Genomic DNA, 13,758 nt, shown 5'->3' on the forward strand with positions numbered 1-13,758 from the left:
AGGCAGCCCAGGAGACCAAGGCCCACTTCCCCCATTTCCTCCGCCTGCCAGTGACCCGGCCCCCACGACGCTGCGTGTCTGTCGCTCAGACAGAAGGCGGTCGGGGTGACCGCTTCCCCTTGCTTGGACAGACACAAGGGACCCCAGTGAACGGGGGGACGTCCGCGGGACACAGACCCCTCTCGAGCAATCTCAAGAGCCCGTGTGTCCAGATGACACGGTGGCCCCCACACGTCCTATTAATCTGGTCCCCAAAGCAGGCCGCAGACAGACACCCCCCTATAGATTCTCTAGACTGACCCTGGCTGCTCCAGAACGCTACCAATGTGAAACGGACGAGACAGTTTATTAAAAAAAAAAAACGTATTATCAGCCAGCCTCTTCACAAATCCTGGCAGATCCCCACCCAGCCTGAGGCAGAGGTCGTTCGCTGCTGAGCCCTCCGCCTCGGAGTCGGTCCCAAATCAAACCCCAATTTAAGACGTAGGGTCCGTGCCTCCCCGGCACGAGACGCCAGCCACGTGGTGTCTGCGTGGTGTGCGTGGGCCTGTGTAGCACCGGAGGCCGGGGGCCCACTGGGGGCGGCCCCTCGATCACTCTCCGCCTCCAGAGCCCCTCCTGCCATGCCCCCCACCCCTGCTCTTCCTGAGCCACGGTGCTGGGACCGCAGCCTTGGTGGGAAAGCCCTCACCCTCTCGACCGCAACCAGGATGATGCCAAGGAACGGGCAGAGAACGACCCGGGAACTGGGGGAAAGAGGGGCTTTGGAGGGAAAAGTGATGCCCCGCCCTCAGGAATCCACCCAAAGCTTTAAAACGTGAGTCTCGCAGAGCAACTAACCCACGACTGCTTGAAAAACTGTCCGAGAACCTTTGCCCCGTGCCCAGGTCTGCAACCTCGTCCCCTGAGCTGGAAGGCGGGGCTACATCAGAGGCATCTTCCCATTTCTCAGGACACTGACCCCGGGCCCCCAGTGTGGCTCACTCGGTTCCACAGCCCGCGTGGGACATCGAGGGACGCTCCGGAAAGCGGGCGGGGAGGTCGCGGGGACCCTGCGCGGCCCCAGCCGCCGGATTAGAAGTGAAGTAAGCAATGTCACCTTTCCTGTGTCACTTGATTGGCTGGCCCCCAAATCAGTGCCCTAACTGGCTCGGAGGAGAGGGTTGCCAAGCGGTGACATGGCAGGGCTCCAGTCACACCTACACGTAGACACAGGTGGCCACCTCCGTGTTAAGAAGTCGCTGCTGTTTCACGGGGTTTCCGGAGGCCATTGCTGGCCCTGCGTTTGCACAGAGATGAAGGCCAAGGGCACTCAGATCCTTGGCAAAGCCGCCGTCAGCCGCGGCCGCAGACCCAGTCCCGAAGCTGGGCCCGTGAGCCCTCCGCTCAGGGCCAGATGAGCTGCCCAGGGCCCGCCTCCGGGCTGCGGTGTGGGTGCAAACAGCACGCGGCAGCCCGAGCCGTTTTTCCTGAAAAGGGCAGCAGGGGAGGGGGGCCCCGAGGGCCAGAGAAGTCTTTACGCTGAGATATTTTTTGCTTGGCTCTTAGACCTAGAAAAGGAGAGGACCATGGCATGAATTCTCTAGATTCTCAGTAAGTGTGCCCTTCCTTCCTCCTTTTTAGGCCAGCGCCTGGGCAACTGGAGCCCGGGAGTGGCGGTAAAGCTCCGGGTGGCCCCTTCCCGCGGCACATCTGAAAACTGGGGTCGGGAGCTGTGCCCACAGCTGGGGTCACAGCCTCGAGTGAAGCTGGCACATTTCTCCCTCACCCTGCTGACCCCACCTGCCCCAGCCAAGCCCGCCGCCCGGAGCGGGAGCAGGCACCGGGAGGAACGCCCGAGCTCTGCCCATGGAGGCTTTCCGAGCCCCGGGAGGCTGGCAGAGCTGGACGGAGGCACTGAGATGTGCCCAGGATTGTTTCTAATTCCAGCCTGCCCGCCCCCTCTCAAAAGGAGCGTCCCAGCATGCTCCCTGATGTGAAAGTGGGTCCTTCTGGCCTCCGGGGGGCTCAAGGGATTAGCCACGTCTCACAGAGGGGGAATGTTCAAGCCACAGCAGGACAATGGCCCGCCACGCCCAGGGCAGGGCCGTGCCACCGTGGCTCGCGGCCCTGCGGCTTATGGGACACCTTCACGTCCAGAACGGAGGCCCTTTCCCACAGGAGCACCTCCCTCCCTGCAGAATCGGATGCGCTCAGTGCCCTCCAGGGAGGGAGCGGCGAGGGAGGCCCACGTCCATCTGTGACCGCGTCCTGTGTCCACGTGCAGAGACACCGGCCGTGGGGAATTTGTGAATAACCAGGTGTGGTGGGTTGAATGCTGGCTCCACGGAAGACGCTTAGGAGCACTGGGAGAGAACAGATCCGCATGGCTGCCCCAGGAGGCGGGAGAGAACAGACCTGCCCTGCCAGCCTCACTCAGTCACACAGCCTCATACAATCCGCAACGGAACCTGCCTGTCAGGTGCCAGGGACCCAGCCTGGGTTCATTCCCCCGGCACTGGGCGTAAATCCTGCCCACCCGGGGGGAAAGCGGTGGCACAGTGGGGTGCAGTCCCCAGGGTGGTACTGGGGACCCCACACGGCACCCGTGATGCACACTCTCTCGTGAGGGAGGCGGTACCGACCGCTGTTCCTTAGGGCAGGGCTTACGAACCTTGTAAGGCACAGAAAACACATCCAAGCAAAATCCCACGGGAAAGCCCGACCCTTGAAGGATAAGGAAGGGCAGGGGTGGGGGGGGGGGGGGACCCTGCCGGGGGCACTGAGTGCATCCGATTCTGCAGGGAGGGAGGTGCCCCCGTGGGAAAGGGCCTCCGTTCTGGACATGAAGGGTCCTGAGAGGAAACCTGCATGTGGGATCCGGGCTCCCTGGGAGTGCTCAGCCCCGTGTGGGATCCACAGGGCCCTCGGGACACCCGGCTTTCTTGTCCCTCGTTTCCCTCGGAGCCTGAGGATGAAGTAGGGACCAGGACAGCTGGCCCAGATCAAGCCCGCCCCTGCCTTGCCTCCGCCTCGTGGCCTTCACAAGCTTTCCCTCGGCCCACCCGGGCCTGGCCGTCTGTCACCAAGGGGCGCTGGACGGGGTGATGGCTCAGGCCCCTTCTCACCTCTGACGCCGCCCAAGCGCAACAGCAGCTCGGTGGAGCTGACAGCCACCCAGTTAGGAAGACAGGCTCGACTAGTCCAGGCCACATAGCAAGTAATCAATAATTGGTAACAGGAAAGGCTACAGAATCCCAGGATGGTGGAACTGGAGTGGGAGGGAGGGGAGGATCCTTCCAGATCACCCAGTGAAAACCTGTCACGTCCAGACAAGCAAATGGGGCCAAGCAGATAGGGGATCAGAACGTGCCACCCCAAAACGTGCCACTTTGCTCTGAGGACGATATCGAGCTGACGGTAACCGAGAATCAGCAAAAGTTCTCTGCCCTCCCCTCACCTGCCTTAAAGGAGCGCGTAAGTTTCCCTCTGGACAGATGGCACGAATTACCCACCACCCCGACCTGTACCAGGATGAGGACGCTCCTGATCACTGGAGACCGGGAGACCGAGCGCAGGCACTGAGAAAAGGCTGCACAAGCAGATCTTACTAGAACGACCCTGACCTTCCATTCGTTTCCCTGTATGTTTCCTAGTCACTTTCCCACAATTTATCGCCCTTGGTCGAAATGGTACAGAAGCCCTCAAGTCCCTGTACGTGTAAAACCTAAAACAGTAATAAAAGCGTGTGCCTGTTCTCCTATCGATGCCGTCTTTTTGTCCGTTTAATTTATAGGCCCCCATCACCAAACATAAGAGGATGGAGGGAAATTTTTTCATTCTACACAGGGATTCTGAGTTCTCCCTGCTGGCAGGTGGCAGGGTAGGATCCCGACTCTGCATCCAGTGTTCTTTGCCAGCTGATCAGCTGCGTATCCGGGAGACGTGGGCACAGAGAGGATGCTGAGCTTTGAGCAGGGACAACTCCTTAGACAACGACGGCTTACGCAGGGCCCAGAGGGTGGGCAGTGCTCGGCTCCTGGAATCGGCTCCCCCTCCCCACTTGGAAAGGAACTGGGGAGGCCGAGTGGGCTGCAGATTTCCCTCTGACTCCAAGGACAGCATGCTTCAGAGGAGCGGGTCCCTCTGCCGACCCCATCCCCAGGCCCCGTGCTCCTGGATCCTGGCTTGAATTTAGAGACACCAGTTGCTTAAACCAACGACATCCCACTGGCAGCGGCCTTGGCTCCTCTAACAGAGCCGCTGGGTCAGGCACGGAGCACCAGTCACCAACGAGACCACCCACCCCTGGCACCGAGCCGGTTCGGCCCAAAGGCAGGGGCCAAGTGGGGAGGAGTCCTCAGTGCCAGACAGCGCGTAGAACTGGGTGATGGGCAGGTGGCGGGTGGAGGGACGGACACTCGCAGCAACACCGAGGCTGACCAAGGTCCATCAGTACCCGTGCACCCAGTGGATAGCGTCCCGTCCTGCATCTAACGGAGACGACAGCACCTGCCACGCCGTGTGGTCCCCCCTCACTGACGTCTGGGCTCGGGCACGCTTGTGGGTCCGTCTCACGACGGCCCCCGTGGGGGCAGTTGGTCATACAGATCTTTGGGGAAAGGGCCCCCAGAGCGAGCTGGGGGAGGGACAGCAGAACCCTATGGTCTGGTCCCGCGGCCAGGGCAGAGCAGTGGCCCCGTGTCTGGAGTCGTGCCGTGTGGCAGAGAGGAGGGGCCGCACGCGGCGAGGCCGGGAGGCGTGCGAAGGCCACCAGCCGCCATCTTGTTTGGTGCCCATGCGATCGGTCCTCAGAGGCCACCCCGCCGCACAGAACGCGGCTAACCCCAACCCCCTCGGTCAGGGCTCACCTGCTCTGTCGGCGGGCACCCCCCCCACGTGCCCGGCACCGCTCCAGAGCCTGACCGCCAGACCCCCACGGACTTCCTGCCGCGTGGCCTCGGAAGCAGACCCTAGCCGCCCCTCCACACGACCAGACGCAGCCACCGGGCCCCGTCCACGCGCCCTCCCTGCGCGTCAGGTCCACACTCTCTGGGCGGTGTGCCGGGCCCTGGGGACGGCCATCCATCAGGACACACACACGCTCCTGGTTTCTCCCGTCCACAACCTGGCCACCTGATAACTATCTGTGCCCACGTCGATATTCACGGGACCAGAAAGAAGAAAGGAGACAAGCCGGGCAAGAACCCCATGGCCGCAGTACCCCAAAACTCCACTAGGTGTCAGAGAGAAATTGTGGCTCAGCCTTCACCTCAAGGGCAGCGACCTGGGGACACGTCCCTTTGCTCTGGGGACCTCAGGATACATCCCTTTGACGGAGGAGGGGGGAGAGCAGGGGGGAAGGACATGTCCCTTGGGCTGGGGGGGGGGGGGGGGGGGGACTCCTGGACGGGTCCCTGTGACTGGGGAGGATCCTAGGACATGTTCCTTTGACCGAGGAAGACCCTGGAACGAGTCCCTTTGACCCGGGGCAAGCCCTCCTATTCAGTAGCTTGATTTCCAACAAGGAAGACAGAGTGCGGGGAAATCAAGGCCCAAGAAGCTCACATACTAAGGAAGGACGGATGTAGGTCCCGATCCCAAGTGACGTGGACAACACGTGGACAGCCTGACATCGCAGGCCACAGGGCCCTCTGTGAGCTGGTCACAGCAGCCTCAGTGGGACTCAGGCCTGGCACACTCTTGCCCTTGCAGGTGCCATCTGCCCCAGGCTCGGGGCTGGGCAGCACTCGAGCTCCCTAAATTTCCGAAGACGGACGCAATGAGGGGGTGGCGGGAGGGGTGAGGGGGCCAGGGGCAGTTTGGGGAAGAAGGCCGATATACCCGTGCACATGTGAGGACAAGGCCAGCCACAGAGCGGAAAGGCACACGGACAAGCCCACAGAGCGTGTGGTCCCAAGGAGCGGAGTCACCCCTTACCCTTTCTCCAGGGTCACCCACTTGGCCAGTGGGTCCCATCGTTCCCGGAGGTCCTGGGAGACCCTGGAATTAAAACCAAAATCAGGACAGAATTCAAAGATACAGTCGCAGGGCAACACCCCATTCCCGCCTTGCTTCAGGGGAGGGTGGGGGTGGGCCAGGGCAGCGCTGGGCCCCGGGGGGTCTGCAGAGGTGGGTGCCCCCTCTTTTCCATCCAGGACCTTCAAGGGGTGCCACTGACCCCGCACCCCCAAGCACCTCCCACAGGCCCGGGAAATTAAACACGACACTCACCGCGGGGCCTTCGGGGCCCGGCGGCCCCTCCATAAGCATGCCCTGGAAAAGACAGGAGACGGCGTCTGAGACCCCAGGACCCCATCTCTCCTGAGATCGCAGCACGGGTCCGGACCCCCGGCAGGGTGACCCCGTGAGGGTCACAGACCTGGGCCTTGGAGTGCATGCCCACCAGGGGCCCAGAGCAAGGAGGGGACGTGGCCAAGACCGTGGGACCCGCAGCCGCCTTCTTCCCAAGCCCCTCACCCTGCCGCTAGGCCCCCTGCCCGACGGCCTTTACGGCCAAGTGGGGACAAGGCCTCCTGCCCCCCGCCCCCGTCAGCCTGGGCCCCAGAGAGGCCCGATGCGTAGCAGAGGGAGTCAGAAGACAGAGCTCCCTGGCCCGGGTCGTGCCCCCCACTCCTGGGCATCCGCTTCCAGCCCCTTCCCAGGGCAGGACCCTCCTCCTGCAGGACGAGGGAGAGCTGTCAATGCCCGGGCCGGGCAGCCCCAACTCCCTCTGTGTCTCTGTGTCTCTTCCCGCTCCAGGGGGCTCCGAGGCAGTGCACAGCCTTGTAGGAGGGAAGGGATCTCCTGCCCCCTGCGGGAGGAGGTCTCCTGCCCCCTGTGAGAACACAGCGGGCATAGTACCTGGGGGTCCCGGGACCAGCAGGCTTCAGCCACACTCGGGGGGCCGGCGACACACACAGCCACGCCCCCCCCCCCCCCCGCCCCCCGCTGATTCTTGAGACTGCCGGGACAAGGGTCAGGGAGCCGGATGTCCCTGGCCCCCCGGGGCAGACCTTGCGCCCCTGCTCCCCCAGACCAAAGAGAGTGCAGACTGCTTCCCCACCCCGGGAGGTGGCGTGTGCCTCTGTGCCGGGACTCTGCTTCCACGGTGACCAGTGGCCTTGAGAGACCGGGGGGGGGCGGGTCTCCCAGGGGGAGGACGGGGCACGCCCCGCCGAGGCTCGCAGACCCGCGCAGGCGAGGTCCTCCGACCCCCCAGCCTCCCCGCCGGGGCTCCCCGGTCACTGCCAACACGTGTTTACACAGACGTGCGCTCAGAGGACTATTTGTGCTTGAGATCTACACAGGCAGTTCATCCAAATAGCTTTCGAATTTCCTCCTCCGACAAAGGCAGCTGAGAAGGCTCAGAAACCGGGCTGGGGTCAAGCGAGAGACCTCTGGCCCCGGCCGGGCCCGGGGCCCGCAGCCGTCTTCCCAGACACGCCGGCCGTTGTTCTTGGGGAGCTGGGGTGCTGCTGGCCACAGATCTCACGGGAGCCTGGGCGGGGAAGGAGGCCGCAGGCCGGGGCGAAGGGGCCCCGCACAGGGAGCCCAGACTGCCCACCAGGGAACGAGGAAGGCTTCGTGGATGGGGGAGAGCAGCGGCCTTCCCGCGGGGCCCTAGCCGGGTCCGCGCCCCACCAGGGTGCAGGCACCGGTCTCAGAATTCGGCAGGGAGAGTCCCCGCGAGTGACGGGCTCAGCCTCCGCCCAGCTCAGGACAACTCTGAGTGCGGGGGCGCCCCCCCCCTTACACAGCACAGAACAGAGCCTCTGAGGGACGTCCACCGGGTAACACAGGACACGGAGTCTGGGCACTGGTCCCTGGAGGCCCAGGCCAGCCAGGAGCCGATAAACCGGAGTCCCCTGAGCTGAGAGGATTTCTGCCTTTCAAGGGGCCCCCGACCCCGCCGGAACGTGTGGATCCGAGGGGAAACGGCGGCCGTGTCCCTGGCTTGGAGGGAGCCAGGGAGCTGGTTCCAAGAGCCCCTGTGACATGAGTCCACCTCCCCAGAGGCAGGGCGCTGGGGCAGGGCGGGGAGAGCGGAAACAGGGGCCACCCCGCCCTCTGCGGTCAGCGGTCAGCTGTGAGACCCACGTCGGCCGGCTCCCAGGACTCGGCCATCTGTTTACAGAGCTAAGACTTTGAGAGCATCTCCGGGTTGAGAAACTGCGACTGTTTACACAGTGTCCCTGGGGGACCGGCGAGGCCCCTGTGGACTCGTGGAACCGACTGGGGACTGGGAAGGACACAGCGCTGGGGCCAGAGGAGGGAGCCCTCCCCTAACTGTGCCCAGATGCCTCGGTTTCCCTCACTTTGCGTAGACACGCTGTCTGTGTGGGACCATCTCTCCTCTGTCAGCCCCTCCTCTGCACCCCCCGCCCCCCAGCAGCTCACCGCCAGGCGACCCATCTGGCAGCTGCGAGCAGACAGGAAGCTCACCCAGAAGGTACCAGCCTGGCCTCTCCCCAGGCCTCCCCGGAGCCCAGGCACCTACCTGCCCTGGGGCCCCACGTTCTTCCCAGGCAGGACAGCCTGCCTGCCTCCGAGGCCATGCGGACCCCACAAAAGGCACCCCAAGTCAAGAGCGGATGCACTCGGGGACCAGACTGTCTGGGCACATGTCCAGTCAGTGAGATCAGCTCAGCGACGCTGCTGGCTCACCTCTGGCCGGGGCGGCCCGTAATGACCGCGGCAAACCCACTGTCCTCTTGGGGAGCCCCCACCCAGGCCACCCACGGCACTGCGCTCCCCCCAGCCCACCTTTCCCCTGGGCCTGGTGTCGGGATCTTTCGTGTTGCTGAGCGGGAGGCCGCCTGGCACTGGTGCACCTCCGCACCTTCCCCTGCACCGCCACCCCCCACCCCCAGATAAGCCCTCCTTGGACCCGCAGGGGGTACCGGAAGAGGGTGTTGTCAGCCTGAGAAAAGCATGTGCGTCCAGCGGCCACGGCCCAGTGGGACGGACAGGCCCCATCCCCGGGGCAGGCCCGGAGGGAAAACACACAGCCCCGGGGGACGGCCTTTGCCATCATCCAGCTGCTTCTGCAGGCCGGGCAGGGAGCCAAGCCGGAGGGCTCTGCCCTAATTGCCCGCTGGGGGCTCCACCCCAGAGACGGGCCACGTCCCGCCTGCCCTAGCCACGGGGCTTCGGGTCCTTCTGGGGGAGACCAGTGGTTGAGGTTCTAAAAGCACCATAGGAGAGAGGCCACAAAACTCCCCGTCCCAAGAATCCGAGGTCGTGAGGCCCTGGGAGCCCCGACGTCCCGTCCCAGGCCCAGCCACCGGGAACCACGTTCTGGCGGCAGAAGCCTTAGCCCAGCTCCCCCTTGTGACCAGCCTCGGTGCAGGACATCGGCCTTCCCCTCCGGCACACGGACGACGTGGCAGGGTGGACCTCGGCCAGCCCCTCCCCGTTGTCGTGTCCACGGCCGCTGCCCGGCCCACACCGCCGTGGCCACCACACGCGGCCGCAGGGCCCGCCCCAGCAGGCTGACCACGTGGCGGCCTGTCCGCCCAGGGGCGAGGGCCTGAGCTCGGCAGCTCTCAGACCACCGGGGGGCCCCTGGTGCCCCCGGCAGAGGACCCGGCAGCAGGGAACGGCCGCTGCGCCCCCGGGACCCCCCCCCAGCCCCTCATTCCATCACAGCCCTGTACTTGCTGCCCGTGACCCCAGCCTGGTAGAGCAAAGTTCATCAAAGTCCCTGCACGCGGCTTCACCAGTTGCCGCAAGCTGACCCCAGGCGGTGGCAGTGCCGGCCTTGGAGCGGCAGAGTCCGTGGCTGAACCCCTGCACTGCCCGGCCCGGCCCGAGGGGCCCCGCCAATCCCCTGACCCCTCCAGCGGCTTCTCTCCTCCCCACGGGTTCTGAGTCCCTCTCCTCAAGGTGCTGGAGGCTGGCATGGAGTGAGGCGCTCAGACCGCACGTGCTCGGCGCAGAGGTCTCGCCAGCTGGAATCCCAGGCTCCTCGGTCAAGGTCTAGAACATTCCCCCGCCTGAGGCCCTTTCCTCCAGCTTCCGCCCCAAGCACATGAGGCGTCCACGAGGGGCCCCGTGGGTCGGGCCGTGTCCTGCATGATCCACACGACCCACCACCCCCACCGACTTCAGAGAGGGGACGAGAAAGCGTCCTTACTGGTTCGATGATGGCAGGCTCTCCCTTCTGGCCCTTCTCTCCTCGGGGTCCTTCGATCTGGGTTCACGGAACACAGGGGGGGCAGAGAATGAGGCAGAGAAGGGAAAGGGAGGCCCGACCTCACGGGATCCCAATGGCTCACGGCCGGCCGGCCCCAGCCCCGAAGCTGCGGGCGGGAAGGAGCCCCTCAGCCCCGCAGCCCTCACCCCTTCGTAGATGGTGTCCTGGTTGGCGGGCATGCCCGGCCCTATCTCCGACGGGGACACCGTGGGGTCGTAGTAGGGGTCGTAGTAGGTCTCGTCCAGGTTCCTGATGGTTTCTTCCGTAAACTCGCCTTCCAAGTCATCTTCCGGAGACGGAGCAGGCTGGGAGGGAGGGGAAGCGGGGGTCACCGGAGGACGGCAGGGACGGGGGCCTCCCAGGAGCTCGGTCGAACGTGCTGGGGCAGGCAAGTCACACATCCTCTCCTCCCACCACAGGGAAACGTCACCCCAAGCCCCACAGCACCCGTGGCAAGCTAAGGCCGCACCGGGATCGGCACGCCGTGGGGAGGCGGGTGGTGTTGGGGGCTCCGCCCCAGGGCCTCGCGGTCTGGGGGTAACATGCCTCCCATCCCATCCCATGGACGGGGGGGTTTGGACCCCTCAGAACGCAGGCATCTGCTCAAGGCCGTCAAGACTCAGGCTCCATGCGATGCACTTACTGTGCACTTAACATCCCCCCCGCACCGGCCCCCGACCCTACAACTCGCCTACAGCGCCTGGACCCGTCGTGCCACCTCCTGAATGAGGACAGGGATCGGGAGGCAACGAAACCGCCCAGGGTCAGCGGACAGGCCTCAAGCCCGGTCTGCCCGGCGGGAAAGCCCTCAGTGGCAGCCGGCACCACCTGCCCTCGTGCCTCCTCCTGGTCCAGACCCCCAGCTCATGCTCCTGCCCTGCCCGGCCCCCTCAGGCCCCAGAGAGGGACGCTGCAAGCACGCACATCCCCATCCGTCCCCACGGGAACCCCAAGATACCAGGCAGACGGGGCTCATTCCGCCCATCTGCAGATAAAAACAGACGATGGTGTCACAGGCTCAGCACGTCAGGGGCCCCTAACCCGGGGGCCGAGGAGCAGGGAGCCAGTCCGGGACCCCCGAGGTCAGAAGCGGAGGAAAGAGGGAGCCCCGAGCCCTCATCCAGCCCCCCCTCCCTCCCCCCTGCACCAGGCCCGCTTGCAAGGTAAGCAATTACATTGGAGGCGTTGGCCGTGCTGGTCGTGCTGGTGGGAACCTCGGCCCCTGCGCCGTGATCAGGGGGCAGGTCGGGATTCTCGAAGCCCTCGTAGTTCAGGTCCTCATACGGGGCGGGCGTGTAGTAGTCCTCGCTGGGCATGTAGTCATAGACCCCGAAGCCGGGGTCGTCCTCCTTCCCGGCCCCCTCGCTGGTGTCGGGCACTGAGGGGGCTGCCGTGGGGGCTGTGGTCTGCTCCTGAGAGCGGGGAACGGAGCGGGAGTCAGGGAGGCAGGGGGCCCAGGGGAGCGCCGTCCGTGGCCTAAAACCCCTGATCCTGCACTTGAGAAGGGCAAACTGTATCTCCAGGTTTAAACGTTTTTTTTTTTAAGTTTATTTCTTTTGAGAGAGAGAGAGAGAGAGAGAGAAAGACAGCAGGGGAGGGGCAGAGAGACAGGGAGAGAGAGAATCCCAAGCAGGCTCCACGCTGCCAGCACGGAGCCCAATGCGGGGCTTGAACCCACGAAGCCCCGAGATCGTAACCTGAACCGAAACCAAGAGTCGGATGCCCACCCCACTGGCCACCCAGGTGCCCCTGTATCTCCGGCTTTAAAAGGAAGACGCCAGACTCAAAGCAACGTGCCCCTTCACACCTCTGTCTGCTGTCCACACGCCATGGTGGAAAGCCCTCTGCCCAGCCTCCCCCGCAGCACAATGCACAGAAGGTCACTCAGTCACCCGGTCACTGGTCCCCTGCCGAGCGTCCACCCGCCACCTTCCGGCGGCCACGGTGCCCTCCCGCCCCCCAGGGCCCCGTGGCCTGCAGCGCCCAGACCTCGGCAATCTCTGTGGTCTCTCTAGCAGCTTCCACGGGCTTGTTGGTGGGGGCGGGCTCCTTGCCCGGGTCCTCTGTGTCCTCATAGTAGGGGTACTCATAGTAGTACGCATCACCTTCCCCTTCTCCTTCTGGGTACTGAGAGAAAATTGGGGCCGTGTGAGGAAGGCGGGCGCCGCGAGGAGCCACGCTGCTCTCCTCACCATCCAGGTTCAGCCAGGAACAGCGGGCACCGGAGAGTCGTGCCCCACTCCGGGTGCGAACCCGCCTGCGGCCCCGAACCAGCTTCCGCCCCCTCCAGCTCCTTGGACAGCAGAGTCAGCCCCGTGAGAAGCACAAGGGAGGACACGGGGGCCCCAGGTCCCCTTCAAAGAAAGTCGAGTCCTAAAAGGTACAGACGTGCTGACGCTTTGGGACCAAGGGCCTGGACAGCCGGTCAAACTGTGGCGTCTTGTGACAACGCTGCTGTCACTCAGGATCCCCTGCCCTCTGCTGAGGCCCCAAACCATAGCGACAGGGAAGGTGTCACCCTCAAAACTGGGGAAGGAGTCCGGCCAGAAGGCCTCAAAGACCTGCCTGGGCCATGGGACCTCGGCCTCACGAGGGACACCCTTCCTCTTCTGACTGGTCGCCACAGAAGGAGGCCAGAGGACTAATGAGAACAGGTTGAACACGACAGAAGACGTGAGTCACCCGTGACCAGGAGTTGGGAGGATCTCTACTCGGAAAAGGTGGGGAGAACGCCAAGTGGGCTTAAGCAAGGTGCTGCCGACGCGGGGCGGGTGGGTGAGGAGGATTCCACAGACCACGAGCCTCTGACTCTCGCCCAGTGGGTTTATTTTGAACACTGGTCCCCCGGCTTTTGTGTCCCTCCACCCCTGCCGGCCTGCCCGCCCTGCCCCCCACCAAGGGGCCTGCCTACAGCCCTGCCATGAACCAACGGGGCCAACTCACATATTCATCCGGGTTGGGATCCTGTGACTGGGGGGTGTCGGGGACCGCGGTGTCACAGTCTGGGCTGTAGTGCTCACAGTGATCGTAAGCCGCCCGATGGTCGGAGACAAAGAGCAGCTGCTGGATGTCACCCTGGAAAAGGACAAAAGCCCTTGAATAAGTGGCGCACTGGGGACTCACATGGGGATCCGGGAGGCCAGCCTGATGCCCTGAGGTGGTGAGCAGCCCAGACAAATCTTGGGAGGAGCTTGTCTTCAGGACCAGCCTTCCTTTCAGGGAGGTACCCTTGAATCACCACTCAAGCTAGGATGGCCAGCCCATCCAACCATGCATCTAATCCATCCACCCACCCATCCATCCACCCATCTATCCATCCATCCATCCATCTACCCATCCACCCACTCATTCTTCCATCCATCCATCCATCCATCCATCCATCCATCCACCCACCCATCCACCCATCCACCCACCCACTCATTCAACCATCCATCCATCCATCCATCCATCCATCCATCCATCCATTCATCCACCCACCCATCCATCCATCTACCCACCCACCCACTCATTCTTCTATCCATCTACCCATATCAGACACCCATCTACCCATCAATCCATCCATCCATCCACCCATCCACCCA

General features: G+C 64.1%; 1 protein-coding gene across 4 annotated transcripts in view; it reads right to left on the reverse strand.

The window, feature by feature from the left end:
* LOC125922945 (collagen alpha-1(V) chain) overlaps positions 1–13,758 on the reverse strand; it is a 153,312-nt gene that overhangs the window by 74,626 nt on the left and 64,928 nt on the right. For all 4 annotated transcript variants that reach the window (XM_049630926.1, XM_049630918.1, XM_049630909.1 and 1 more), the window contains exons 5-11: positions 13,121–13,252; positions 12,167–12,304; positions 11,353–11,589; positions 10,324–10,482; positions 10,118–10,174; positions 6,214–6,255; positions 5,920–5,982 (exon numbers count right to left, since the gene is read on the reverse strand). In XM_049630926.1, coding sequence (XP_049486883.1) covers positions 5,920–5,982; positions 6,214–6,255; positions 10,118–10,174; positions 10,324–10,482; positions 11,353–11,589; positions 12,167–12,304; positions 13,121–13,252 — 828 coding nt within the window. The remainder of the gene's footprint in view (positions 1–5,919; positions 5,983–6,213; positions 6,256–10,117; positions 10,175–10,323; positions 10,483–11,352; positions 11,590–12,166; positions 12,305–13,120; positions 13,253–13,758) is intronic.

Source organism: Panthera uncia, chromosome D4 (assembly GCF_023721935.1).
Source record: "Panthera uncia isolate 11264 chromosome D4, Puncia_PCG_1.0, whole genome shotgun sequence".
Classification (NCBI taxonomy): domain Eukaryota; kingdom Metazoa; phylum Chordata; class Mammalia; order Carnivora; family Felidae; genus Panthera; species Panthera uncia.